Source organism: Aptenodytes forsteri, unplaced genomic scaffold (genome assembly GCF_000699145.1).
Source record: "Aptenodytes forsteri isolate BGI_AS27 unplaced genomic scaffold, ASM69914v1 Scaffold117, whole genome shotgun sequence".
Lineage (NCBI taxonomy): Eukaryota > Metazoa > Chordata > Aves > Sphenisciformes > Spheniscidae > Aptenodytes > Aptenodytes forsteri.
The window spans coordinates 345,161-359,005 of record NW_008795555.1 but is presented as its reverse complement, the minus strand read 5'-3'; the positions used below and the strand labels follow the sequence as shown (position 1 = coordinate 359,005).

The 13,845-nt window shown below is 52.1% G+C and overlaps 1 protein-coding gene across 1 annotated transcript in view; it reads left to right on the top strand.

Annotated features, from left to right (window-relative positions):
* Positions 1-13,845, top strand: part of PCDH19 (protocadherin 19) — a gene marked incomplete at its 5' end in the record, with an annotated part of 58,519 nt that overhangs the window by 17,507 nt on the left and 27,167 nt on the right. Inside the window, one exon of the mRNA XM_019472809.1 lies at positions 10,792-10,850. Coding sequence (XP_019328354.1) covers positions 10,792-10,850 — 59 coding nt within the window. The remainder of the gene's footprint in view (positions 1-10,791; positions 10,851-13,845) is intronic.

Genomic DNA, 13,845 nt, shown 5'->3' with positions numbered 1-13,845 from the left:
ATTATTACTTATTTTAATGCCATGCTGCTCTGAGCCGTTGTTGCAGAGGGATCTCTGCCGTGCCTGGCTCCGTGCGGGTGGCGGGGGCAGCCCCAAGGTGCTCCCATCGGTCGGAGCAGGCCCTGCAAGCGGCAGGACTTAAAGCCAATTTTAAAGTAGTGACTGTAAATTATTGTTGTTTTGCTGGTGCATCGTCACCATCCTCATCGGGATGGCTGGTGCCAAGCCGCCGAGTCCTTGCTCAGCAGAGCATCTGCTTCTTTTGAAAGAAGGGTTTTGCTGAATAAATGGTTTTGGTTTTGCCGTGGTTGTTGCCAATATTGAGTAATGGTGGTAACTAAAGCTCTTAATAACCAAGTAGCACCAAAGAGCCTCAAAAGGAAAAAAAAACCCATGATCCCCATCCTAGGGAGTACCCTGTGTACCTGCCTCGTAGGGGGTTTGCAGCCTGCCATGGTGGCGGTCCCCATCCCACGCCGGTGGGCTGGGTGCTTGCCAGCACAGAGCACCGTCTCCCCGAGGACTGCAAGATTTGGTGCTGCTAATTAATAATGGCCCAAGATTACAGATGCGACTGAGGAATATTACGTAAGTTTTGTAGAAAAATGACCTGAATAGATGAGTGAAGGCTCTGGCTGGTTCTCCAGCTGCACCGAGCCCTGTCTATTTATATCACCTCTGGGCTTTCAAAGCCCTCTTTTAACTTAAGCTTATTTGATAACATGCATCTTTTAAAAAGAAAAGAATAAAAAAAAATGAAGAAGGAAAGGGGGAAAAAGAGCCTAAAGAAAAACACCTCTATGGAGAAGGTAGGGTTTTAATGAAGAAATATTTTACACCATTCTCCTACAACCTTAGGGCTAATAGCCTGGAACTGGTACTTTGGCTCCTTAAAAAGCCCAACAAGACAAGCCAATTACGGCCTCTGAAACATTTTTATTTTTAGTTCCTTGTAATAGCAATTCATCCTCGGCTATGGTACATTAACTGGAAGGAACAAGAAGTAGTAAGGTTTTGGCATCTTTGTAATAACCAACGGGCTGTGTTTACCAGGCTGTTAATAATGTGGGGTGGCTGTCGGGCAGGGGGAGTGGGCAGCGTGGGGATGGAGAGGGGCATCTAGTTAGCGCCGGAGCAGAGATCCCCTAACCCGGTGAGCGCTTTATTATAATTTATTTCCCTACAGTTTATTCTGGGAGAAAACAGGCTCCTGTTGGGCGAAATGTCTTTTTTTCCCGGTGCCCCCGAGCTGGCAGCCCCGAAAACAGGCTCCTGTTGGGCGAAATGTCTCTTTTTCCCGGTGCCCCCAAGCTGGCAGCCCAGCTCAGAGGGGAAGAAGGGCTGATTGGAGGGTGCTGGAGCCAGAGTGGGACCTTTGGGAGCGGCGAGCTTCGAGGGGAGGAGAGCCGAGCCGGGCTGAGCCGAGCCAAGCCGAACTGGGCTTCGCATCCCACTCCCCACCCGGGCTCTGCACATGGTGCCACGGCCACCAAGGATGGCGATGGCAGCAAGGCCAGTCCCACTCGGGTTTGCAGTTGGTCTCATGGCTGCAGGGTAATTTTGTGGGCTGGAGAACTGCATTTTCCAGCCCAAGCAGGGAAAATAAAAAAATTGGGGAAAAGTGGTTCTGATAAAAAATTTCATAGTGAGCAAAATCCCCTTGAGGCTTAGAGTGGGAGCTGGCTGAGGCTATCCTGATTGCAAGTCTTCCCATGCAATTACAGATAAACAATGTAAATGATAACACGATGAGCACACGGGGCAGTGTTCCCCTCAGTTTTATTATCCGCCATTGCCGGGGAATTTTAGCCAAAGCCAGGCAGGAGCTGCTGGCACGGAGGTTTCACGCCCAGAGCTGGGTGTGGATGCGCACGGCCACGTGCTGGGGGCACACGTGGGACAGGATCAGGCCTCCAGTGAAGCCATAGGATGAAGAAGTCTGCGGGGTATAAGGTGATATGTGAAGTGCTTGTTGCTTGCTCAAAAATCAGAAGAAATGGGGCTTGCACTGAGACATGGGGCAGGGACGAGGTCCCCGTGTGCCTGTCCTGCCCTCCCCGGCTGCTCCCGGGACTGCTGCCTGCCACGGCACGGGTCTTGGCAACCCCTGCCAAATTTTTCCCTGCTGAGCCACAAAGCAGGGAAATCCTCCGGCTGCCACTGCAAGCCCCCTCGCCCACCGCCCTGGGGTGCCTCGGGGGTGTCCCCGTCTCCTCCGGGATGCAGAAACGGAGCAAGATGCCCCTGTGGCAGCCGGGCACCAGCTGAGCCCGGCTGCCCCTTTTGGTGCCCGGCCCCATTTCGGCGTGCCCCCGTGCCCCCCGCCCATCCTGGGGCTTGTGCATGCTCAGGGATCCAGTCGGCGGGGTGGCAGCCCGGGCATCCCATCACTCCGATGTGCCGAGCTGGCGGCGGCATCTCACACCTTCGCTATTTTTAACTCATCTGCAATGATTTTTGGTTTTTCTTTTTTTTTTTTCTCTTTTTTGCAGTGACAAATCTGTGATTTCTCCTGTTCCCTACAAAACACATCGGTCTGACCTGCCGCTCCAGAAGGTGAATGACAAGGAGTTTTATTTAGCCCTAGTGATGGGAACATTTAAAATAAGGTTCCTCTGTTACATTTGTTTTCATTCCTAATGGCAGGAGGCAGGGAAAGGACAGTTCTGAAAGGTTTTTTAACAAATCTGTAAGTCATGCCCCATTACCCTGGGGCTGCTGATTAGATCCAGATTGTTTCTTGCACTACTTAGGGAGGGGTGTAGTCCACGCTGGAAGCTGCATGCATGGATCCATTACACATCTGAAAGTCCCAGGCATAGGTGATGGGAAAAAAACCTTTTATTAGGTTTATTGGCTATTATATCTCCGCAGGGAATTTTCCTCGGCGTATCGAGGCAGCACCCCCGTGCAGAAGGATGTGCCCCGGGGGGCCGGCGAGCTGGGCCCAGTGCCCATTGGTGGGCACACGGGAGGGAGGCATTGCCCCCGCTGCCCCAAAATCCCTCCTGTTCCAGCCCCGGGGGGGGTGGCATTGGGCAGCTGCTGGGGCATCGCCAGCCTCCTGGCTGCTTATGGTCCAGGGAAGGCGTCTGTGTGCTCTCCCCTAGAAAGGATGCCCCCCTTTTGGGGCAGTATTTTGCTTTTCGATCGATTTGGGGGGGGTGGTGTCAAGCGGGTGCCTGCCCTGGCGGTGCTTCTGGAGGGACCCCTGTGCCACGGCCACTAAAGAGCTTTTGGGCTATAGGTGCCATCTGAATGTAAGGCAGGTTTTTTATTATTGCATTTTTGCTCTTCATAACCATACTGTAGATTTCTGATATGTTGACAAATTCAACCGGGTGACACTATTTGTGGCTTTCAGGAGTGTAATTATGGCTTCATTGTGTATTGCCGCTCTTGGGATTCAATCTGGGTTTCTAATCCTGTACCCTTTTTCAAAATCACATCACAACAGCTCCTTTCCTCCTGCCTCCGGTCCATTTTCAGACAAAAAATGACAAAGCCTGTATTTATTTGGGGAGGGGACAGGAGGTCAGCATGGATTAGTGGGCATGCCTGCGCTGTAATACAATCTGGTTTGATACTTCTGCTCATTCTGATGAACGGGGTGATGCTAAAGGATGAACTCTCCCAGTGATTTCTCTGCAATGCTTTTTATTTCATCAGGAGGAAATGGAGGCTGGACTCAGTTCCTTCGGTGTTTAATAATGTCCATCAGAACCAAATGTCCTTTATTTAAGCTACAGAAATAATTAGAGGGTCGGTGGTGTTAAGCAGCCATGGAGTCTGGCTCTGAGGAATGTTCACTGTGCCTCATTAAATTTGGAATTAGTGCTTAAAAGGTCAGAAATAAATATTCTGTTTATATTTTGGGGATAGTAAATGTAAATGGATGCTGTGTTTGCACATCCTCGTCTCTGCTCGTTCCTGCTGAACCGAGGGAGGCACCGCTCCATTTGGTTTAGGCAGCAATCAGAGTGTCTGCAAAAAAGCCCAACCCCAAAACCAACCCTGGTTTCATTGATCAAGGGCAGGAAAATGATCTGCTGTATTACATCTAATTATAAAACATCAATATCAGATGCTAAATGCACTCACTTTTTCAGAGACACTATGTTGCTAGTTTACAGTTTCCAATCTCCTGTATTATAGGCTTTAGCAGTGAGCTGGGGTACAGGGAGATGGCTGCAAAGGGAGATGCCAGAGGTCAGATCCTTTTAACCTTTATTGAACTCCTCCAGGTGGCTGGCTCTTAAATGCTCCTTAATAAGAGCCGAATTGCTTCACGTTTTCCTTCCGTCTCGCCTGGGGCTGTTGACACAGCAGAGGTGCATCCCTCTGTCCCTCTCCCCCAGCTTGTGCTCCAGTGCCCATGGAGCGGGCTGGAGCCGCTGATGGGGATGGGTGGCCAGCCGGGTCCTTTCCAAAGGCCCTGACCCTCGGGGGTCTCTGAGCCACAGCACAGCTTGGCTGTCGGAGGAGAGGGTGGTGGGCTTCTTGGGGTGATGCAGGCATCGCTCACCCCACCGTGTCCATCAGCATTTGCTGACTTTCCCCCGAGGTGGAAGCACCAGTAGCTATTTGGGTAGAGTTTGCACGGGGGTTTAACCCAAAGCCTTGGGCTGGTGCTGCTCTCACATCTCTGATACCCACCATGCCAGGAGGTGCCGATGCTGGAGAGTGAGGAACTGGGAAATACGGGTCTGTCTTCTGTTACATCTTCCCAGGCTGTGGCCGCGGTGCTCAGGACCCTCACCCGTGGTTGCAGACATTGCAGATGCCGTCAGCGCCTGAGCGGAGCCGGTGGCGAGTGTGGGGAAGGAGGAGCGGAGCTCCTCAAGTAGGTCGTCGCAGTGCTCGGCCAGGCTGGTCTCCAGCCACCGGTCCTGGCCTCTGACCGATGCTCCAAGGCAGCGGCATCCTCGTCAGCAGCTGGTAGCGCAGGAGCTAATTACATGGCATCACACACAACGGGGGACAAATCTCTCCTGACGTCCTTTGTGATCTGGTCCCAGCCTGGAACTGGATCTGATGAGTCTCCTGCTGGTGTGCAGAGAGAGACCAGCCGCCTTGCTGGGCGTGAGAGCATCAGGACGAGCCCGGCTGTTTCTCTCGGGGCTGTGCGGCTAGATTTCAGTGTTCGGTGGGGTTTTGTACTGCGCCTGCTCCCAGCGGGAAGGAGTCTCAGACCGCTTATTTATTTCCCATGGGGTAAATAAGCAGCTTGCTAAATGATAATGACTTTCCCTCATTGCTGATGCGTACTTCATTTGACCTGGTCCCTACTTTGAAATTTTCCCTGTTCCCCAAGTGCAGCTGGAGTGTTTTTATTTAATTTGCATGAATTCTATATCACCCACAGTATAGAATTAAGTGCTGGTGAGATCTCCTAACAGGCAGCAACAGTTTTATTGTAGATGCTGGAGCCTGTGATTCAATGGCCCATGGAGAACAGGACCGAGGATACAGGAGGACCAGGAGAAGAGGTCTTACAAGCCCAGCCCTTCCCACCGGGGAGGCCCAGTGGATTTTTGGGAATGATTTGCCATTTCTGTGGTCCCCGACGATGCCTGCAGCACGGACGGAAGGTCAGAAGATCAGTGCTCCTGGTGAAGACGTCAGCTTGATGTAGCGGATGAGGAGCCGTTGCGTGTTTCGGGAGGATTTTCTGAAACCCAAAAGGAGAGATGCACATTGCAGCCTTGGAGAAAGGTCCGCTTTGTTTTTTAGTAATAAAGGGTGACATGCAAGCTTTATTAACAAGGCACGTAGGGGCAAAAAAAAAGGCTCAAGGGATAACCCTGAAAAAGTGGTGCTAAATGTGTCATTTTTATGAAGCTGATTTTGTGAAGGGTCCCTACATGCTTTGGCAGGAGGTTGCAGCAGGTTTACAATAATTTGTAGGAAGATAGAAATGTTTTCACCCTGAAGTGAGAAGAAGGGCGAAAAAACCCGCGTTGAGAAGCTTTAGAGTCGTCTTCTGAGGTGGAGGCTGGCGGAGAGACGGATACCTGTCACTTCGGGTCGGGAGAGATGGGTCCAGCTTCGAACAACCATGGACTTTGCTGGGGGGCTGATGTGTGGACCGAGGAGCCAAACCGTCCGACAAGAGCCTGGATCCAGACACAGTGGGGAAAGCTGGATTTTCACCTCCATGGAGTTTGGTTTGAAAAAAACCCACATTTGAAATAGCTGAAAAGAGGGAAGAGTGAGAAGGAGGCAGATCCTGGGCATCTGCCCCGAGGCGGGCAGGCTGGCAGGGACACGGCTGCGCTGATCTGAGCCTCCTGGCACAACCCAGGACACGTCCCCCCCAAGAAGGAGGAAGGAGGCAGATCCTGGGCATCTGCCCCGAGGCGGGCAGGGGACACGGCTGCGCTGATCCGAGCCTCCTGGCACGGCCCAGGACATGTCCGTCCCCCCCCCCCGGACCCACCCCCAGGCTGGCAGGGACACGGCTGCGCTGATCCGAGCCTCCTGGCACGGCCCAGGACATGTCCGTCCCTCCCCCCCGGGGACCGACCCCAGCCAGCACCCTCTATTTCTCCATCAGTCCACAGCGGTGGTCATGCCTGGAGTTGCTGCAGCCCACTGACCTTTCTGCTGGCACTTGCATTAATTCCCCTTAAACTGCCTTTGGATCCTCCGGGGTTTATTTCTGTTTCTAAGGCAGAGAGCGAGCAGTCGTTAGAGCAGCGCCCTGTTGCTAATGGACCTTTTGCTAACGGGGAAGTCACACCCCCCCGGATGTCCAGGTCAAGGAGAGTTGAACTGACATTTGTACGTCTTTTTTTTTAATTTAATGGAATTGGCAGTCCTCAACCGAAAGCAACCATTGGCGGGGGGAAGTTTAAAATTTCCTTGCTGATTGCTCGATTCTGAGTGTGTCTGTTGTTATATTTCTGTTTGTGTTGCTAAGGCAGCAGTTAAAAGCATTTTTCAAATTAGGCACTGGTAAGCTGCATGCCGAGCCAGGGCTCTCTCTTTGATGGCATTGACACCAACAGGCCTGCATCTGGAAAGCAAATCCCGAGCCCGGAGGACAGCAGGGTTTCTCTCCTCTAAGAGAAATGCAGGCTGAGACCACAGACTTTACGCTAGGTGTTATTCAGCACTTCCCGATGTCTTGAATGTATTGTTTATTCATAGCGCAGAGGCTGAGGGTCTGATCCTGACAAGCGTGAGCATCCTTTATTCGTGTTAAGATGAGCAGGAGATAAGAATTGGCAGCGCCGTTCGGGAGGTCCTTGCCATACCTGGCTCTGGACATGGAAAGGAGAGGCTGGGCTCGACACTGGGCTTCCCTTTCATTTCTACAGGAGCGATGCTGATCAGTGAGAAAGTAGCGGTTTGTTTGCTTTTGCCAAAATAATGAAGAAGATGAGGGCTGGCCTCTCGATGATGCACTTTATGAAGAGCACACTTTCATCGGTGCCAGCCAGCCTTACCTTTTCCCTCTTTTTTGTGCTTCGACTTTGTTCTTTGGGCCTCATTAAGAGAGGGAGAGGATCCTTTCCCAATTAAAATGTTGACATGTCGGAGACGCTCTCCTTCCTCATCATTTTGCCTCTGTTTGTAAGTGATTGCACTTTGCAGGATGAACTAGAACTAAATCAAGTGAACTTCGATTGAATAATGCAAGCTATAAAGCAGCCCTCCTCCATGAAAAATCTCATTTCTTTTTTATTTTTCTGGTTTGATCCCCTAGCCTGCATGGAGATAACCTTGATGGATAATCCCACAGGCTGAGGAGAGGTCTCGTAAACTGTTGGGCTGCCTCATGCACCGGTGGGAGCGTGCTGGTGCTGGCAGGGCAGGCAGCTCCCACCGAGGGTGCAATCCCCCAGACCATGGAAGCACATTTCCTATCCTTGTGGCCATATCACTCCTTGTTTTGTCTGAAATCTGGAAGTAATTAGCATTAGTTGTGCTGCTTTCAGTGGCGTGAGGGATTTGAAGCCTGGGAACGGATGCTGCCTGGGACCGAGCCCGCGGGAACCCGCTCGCTTGCGTGTGGACTTGGGGGTTGTGTCTTCGTTAGTGATGTGGTGCAGAGCATCCCGAGCAGAGGGGACACGTGGACCAGGGGGCCCGCACATTACTCCGGTCCATCAAACGTAAATCATGGGGAATTTGCTCGTCGGTGGATGATTTTGGTTGGGCCAGGATTTGGTCTTTTTTTATTGGTCAGAAATCAATAGCTCCCAGTGGTGTTGGTCAGAGGGGGATTTAGCGTGAGGTCTGTATCTGGGCTGCATCAGGAGATGTGATGGCAGCATGTGCGGCGTTTCCTCAGCCTGCAGTGGGGTTTCGGTGGCACCGGGTCGAGCATTCCCTGCGGATGGTCCTGGGTATCCCTTGGCCCCTGAAGCGTGGACCATGTGACATCGGTGTTCTGAGCATTTAAAGCTCTGTGATGCACGTGTATATATTGAAATTTGCTCTCTGGGTCCTCCCACCCACCCATTCCTCTCCCAGTTTTCCTGGGGCTGGGAAGTGTGTGCGTGCGCACACACACACACACACATGGGGATAAAGCTGATGGAGGTAGTCGTGGGTGCAGGGGGTCTCACGCTGCTGCTGGGCATGGTGGCGGGGCTGGGGACGTGGGGACAGAGCCAGCTGAGGCTCCGGGCTTGCTGGAGCTGTTCCCAAGTCCACCAGCGCAGGGTGATGGAGGGGGCTCCCCGCCGAGCAGGGATTGCTCCGAAACTGGTTCCCATCCCTTCTGCCCTCCATCGCTCAGCTGCCCTCAGAGTCCATTTGTGGAGCTGGGACCTCCCGCCTGGCCTGCAGGGCTGCTGGGGGAGGATGCCGTGTGGTGGCATCCTTCCCCCTGGGATGGCAGTGCCAGGATTGATGGATAAACACAGGATCAGGCATTTTCTGCGGCGTTTAAAGTCTCGGGCATCGCGTATTTTAAAAATACATGTGTGTGTCTGCTCCCGAGCTCTAACCATCAAAGTCGTCCTGCAGAACCGAGGATGCAGGAACTGCGGGGACCAGTAGTTTGTGCAGTAAATCTCCTGCGTGACTCTCCAGCAGTAATTACTATCTGAAAGTAATAACCGAGCTGTGCTGAGTGCTAGGCCAACTCCCCCAGCTCGCAGCTCCTTGCATGTTTCTCTCTGGGAGGCTCCTGTTTGGTAAATTAGATATTGTGCTGTATTTCAGAAAAGGTCACACTTAACCAACACTGCCTTTGCTTTATTATCTTGGCAGAGCAGTGTAACCTCTGCCAGGGTACGATTGGATTTCACATTCGGCTCTGCTGCAGCGGCCCTGCTCCCTGCGTCCTGCCGTTGTGATTACGTTAGCAGCAGACTCTGCTTTCCTTTATTTATTGAGACATTAAAGATGCATGCATTTATTTTTACCATGTTCATAATTGCCATAAAAACAGGCCATAGTATCCCAGAGCGGCTCTTTGGGAAGGAGAGCGGCTGCGAGGCGGGGGCGCGGAGGAGCCGCGGCAGAGAGGAGGCAGGACAGGGCTGCTGGGGCAGGTGGCTGTCCCCGCTCCTGTCCTGGGAGGACCATGCTGTCAGCCCAGAGGAAGGGGGACAGAGCAGAGTCTGCCCCTTCTGCTGCCCAGAGTGCCTGGCAGGGGCAAGGAGCATCCCCCGGGCCGGGGGTGATGCTGGGGGGGGCAGGGGGGGGGGGCTTTGGGTGGACAGACGGACTGGGGTACCTGACTCATGTAAAGAGATCTGCATCCTCCAGGGCACCCGAAGCCCAGGAAGGATCCCAGCCAGGCCATGCAGATCCCACCATGTCCCACCACATGGCTTCCACTGTGACTCACCATGCGGCTGCCACTGCATCCCACCGTGCAGCTGCCTCCGTGTCCCACCGTGGAGCTCCCACCACATCCTACCGTGCAACAGCCACTGCATCCCACCGCACAGCTCCCACCACGTACCACCGTGCATCTCCCACCATGTCCCACCACGCAGCACCCACCACGTCCCACCCCACGGCTCCCACCATGGCCTCCTGAGTGGTAACACCCTGCTCTCTTCCCCACCTTCTGGTTGCTTTTTTTGGTTCCTCACTTGCTGCGAGCACCAGAAATCCGGGGCTTCGTAATCTGAGGTTAAAAAACGGTTAAAAGACGGTGTTTCAAGTGCAGAGCGAGTTAATGGGTTTTGCTTGCAGATGACAAATCCATTGACTTCCCCCCCCTGCTTTCACTCCCTTCCAACTTTTAAGCATGTCACCCATTGTTTGCTTTTTTATTAATAACAGAGCCCACTGTCTCTGCAAACGAAATGATGTAAACCAAAGAAAAGTGCCTGCATTAAATTCTCTGGCAGGGGATTACCTTGCTGGCATTTACATATCTATGCAATAAATATTTTAACATGTTAATTATACACTAATAAGAAAAATACCTTTTGAACTTTCAGTCAAATTGACACACACAGAACGGAGTCCATCAGGGAATTAAAAGCAATTAGTTTTGTAACAGAGCGTAGTCACATTGTTTCTTCTTTGCAAATTGTTCTGTGGTCACCAGCCAGCCTTTTTTTTTTTTGGTGAAAGCTGGTGGAAAGACCAGCAGGGACTGGTGGAGTTTTCCACGAAAGCTGGTGGAAAGACCAGCAGGGACTGGAGTTTTCCACACCCGGCTCCGTCCCGCTCTCTGGGGTCTGTCCCGCGCCGGGATGCTCCTTGCCTCCCGTGGGGTTTGCTGGTGGCTTTTGTCCTGGCCCTGCAAACCCGTCTGTTCCCAGTCATGGGGAAATCAGACTTGTAACCATCTCCCTTTTATTCTCCTCCTTCCAGACTGAAAACTACTCCTTCGATTCCAACTACGTGAACAGCAGAGCTCATTTAATAAAAAGGTACGTAGGCTCGCTTGAAAGCACTTGGGTTTGCCCAGCCAAATCCTGATTATTTAATGTTCTTCCTTACTGCGTTATATGCTACTTGCTTTTTTTAATATGCAAAATGTTTCAAGAGTAATAATTTGATTTTAAAAACAGTATTTACTTCCTATTAAGTCCCATTGCTCTTGGTTTGCAATGAAGGCAAGTCTTTTTCTTCTCTTTGGCTCCTTTGCACTGGGAAGTTGCAGTGAGTTAGGTGGAGTGCTGTTACCCTGACAACTTTCAAATTCATAGAGTTTATTCTATTCGAATGCACAGGAATAAAATGATAGATTTGGATGGTGAGATCTCCCTGCCATGTGAGGGGGGGCAAAGAAACAAAAAAAATCTCATTTGGGAGCAGGTAGTTGCGTTGGCTACAAGCTCACTGTTTTAGTTTGAATACCGAGGCAAAACAGCACTTTGCTAGGCTTTATTCTTCCATGGGTAAAAAGGAAATCATCAGTTCAGTTGCAACCTGGCGATTACCCTTGGGGGAATTTAACCCTTTAGATGAAATACTGGTGCCCTCAGAGCTTACCAGTGGCGAAGAAGTGTCTCGGGGAGGTTAGTGCCGGGGTTATCCGGTTGAACCCCACTGGATTGTATTAAATTAGAGGTGAACGTCCCCCGTGGGGCAGGTGGCGAGGCTTGCCTCTGCCTCCCCGGCTATTTCCGAGGCAGGGAAAGGCACTGACACAGCACAATCGATACTCATCAGGAGGCCGCCGCGTAGGGCTGGAGGGCCATCTCCCCGCGCAGGATGCGGGCGCAGGAGGTGGCTGGCAGCTCTTTGCCCACCTCCCCTCTTCTCCCCAGGGACCGGTCGAGGTGTGCGGCGGGCAAGCCGGGGCTGTGCCCGTGCCCGTGCCCGGCGGGGCTGTACCCAGCGGCTCTGCAGAAGCCGTCACGGTAGCAGGGGTGTAACGGAGAGCAGGAGCCGGCCCTGAACTGTTGAGATCTGATCTGAGCAGTAAAAAAATCCAATTATCTGCCTGGCTGAGATCCCATTTGTTTACATCTTAAAAATATAAGGAGTAAGGGAGCTGCGAGCGCATTGTTTAAGCAGCTCGGGTTCAGCTAGCGAAGGGCAGGTATATTTGCCTGCATGGCTCATGATGTTTAACGATGCTAATGTGATTGCGAGAGAGATGGCTTGCCTGTGCCACGCCGCTCCTCGCCAGAGAGTCTGCAGGCATCCTGAAAAAAAATCAAATCTATTAATCTTTCCTCGTTCACACCTAAGATAAAGGCAAGCAGCGCTCCCGCCTGCCGCAGCAGGGCTTACTCCAAGGCTGTATTGTTTGGGAAACGCTGCTGCTGCTGATTCCCCGAGACCTGCCCATCCTTTAGAGAAGTGTCAGCCGCGGAAACATGTCGTGTGGCTGCTGCATTACGGTCTGGTTCACTGCGGGGAAGATAAATGTGCTGTAACATGGGTTGCCTGCCTATTATGAACAGCAGCTCCGTGTAGGACAGCGTTTCCCCTCGCTTTCTACCTTTGTCTTGTATCTTAAGTACAACGGGTGCCAGCAACGTTGTGCAGACATCTAAGAACAAAATATATTTTCTGTAACATACTGTGGCATCATTTTCATCCTTTGCCTTTATGAAGATGTTGTAGCTCTTCTATCTTTGGTGAGTGAATCGCCTCAAATCCAGCACTTTAATTAATCTATTTGTACTTTTCCTGTGTTGTCTGCCTGCCTCTCTCGCTCATCTACGCGCACACAAATGAATTGTAGATTTGTAGTGCTTTCTTAACTTAAAATTCTTTGATGTCGCCTGGAATCAAAGTCAGTGGCTTCAACAGGGACATCTTTATTTAAAAGGTAATGTTTGAAGGTTTACCAATTTATATGTATTTCAGAGCTCCCCTCTTGCGTGCTTTTGAAAAGCATCAGATGGTAGGTGGTCTGCTTGGTTTCCGTGGAGACGCAAAAGGGCTTTTCAAAGTAATGAAAATCTCCAGCTCTTTGGGGCTTTGAAGCACAGGCCGCGTCTTCCACCGACGTTTCACACCAAATCAGCCAGCGAGAAAGTTTGGGGCCGTGGGTGCAGGTGGATCCCCCCCGATGGGTGCAGATTTCCCATGCCAAGGCTGGGTGTGGAAGGAGGCGCAGGCTGGGCGGCCCCCGGGATGCCCCGATGGCCGTGCCACCCGGGGCAGGCGCATCTCAAGACGTCCCTGCGGCTCGCTGCAGCCGGGTGTCCTGGGGCGTCACCCCTCGCAGGGCAGCGGGGAGTAGCAGAAGGATCCCGAATGTAGGCAGAAATGAAACTCTTCCATCCCTCCAGCCTAGGAGCTGGGTGCCGTGGGGTGATGGAGCTGCTCAGCCCTTGGGGGAAATCTGGGAGCAGCTCAGCCCTCAGGTCCCCCCAGCAGTGGCTGTGCTTGCAGGGGATGTCAAGGAGTTCGACTGTGTCAGATCTCCTTAAAGCTGTGTGAACCTGGACCCAGAATCACCGGGTTATTTTTAAAAATATGAATGGCATCATCATCGTGAAAAGAAATTCCCGTTTCTAGGAAGACTTCTGTTTTCTAACTTCAAGCGATTAGGATTTGGCCTATAACCTAAAAAATTAGGGTTTAGATCCTGTGTAACTTCAATATGAGGTAACACAACTTGAGGGAGCCTAGTTATAGGAACAGCTCATTTAATGCATATTTTTTAAATTTTATTTTCAAATCCTACTTCACTCTCAGCTTCCATAATACCCACAGCAGCCTGACCCACAGGCTCACACCGTACCCATGGGCAGAAGCAGCCTGCGAGGCAGTGCAGGCTGGATGCTGTGTTTTGGGGTGCAGAGGTGCCGAGCGGGGTGCTGTGTTGTGGGGTGCGGGGGTGCCGAGCAGGGGGTGGCCCCCCCCCTGCACCCCCTGCCCCAGCTCTCTGTGCTGGGGGAGCAGTCCCAGTCCTGCCGCTGGGTGCTGGGGACGGCAGGGGACCACCCCGTCCTTGCGGGG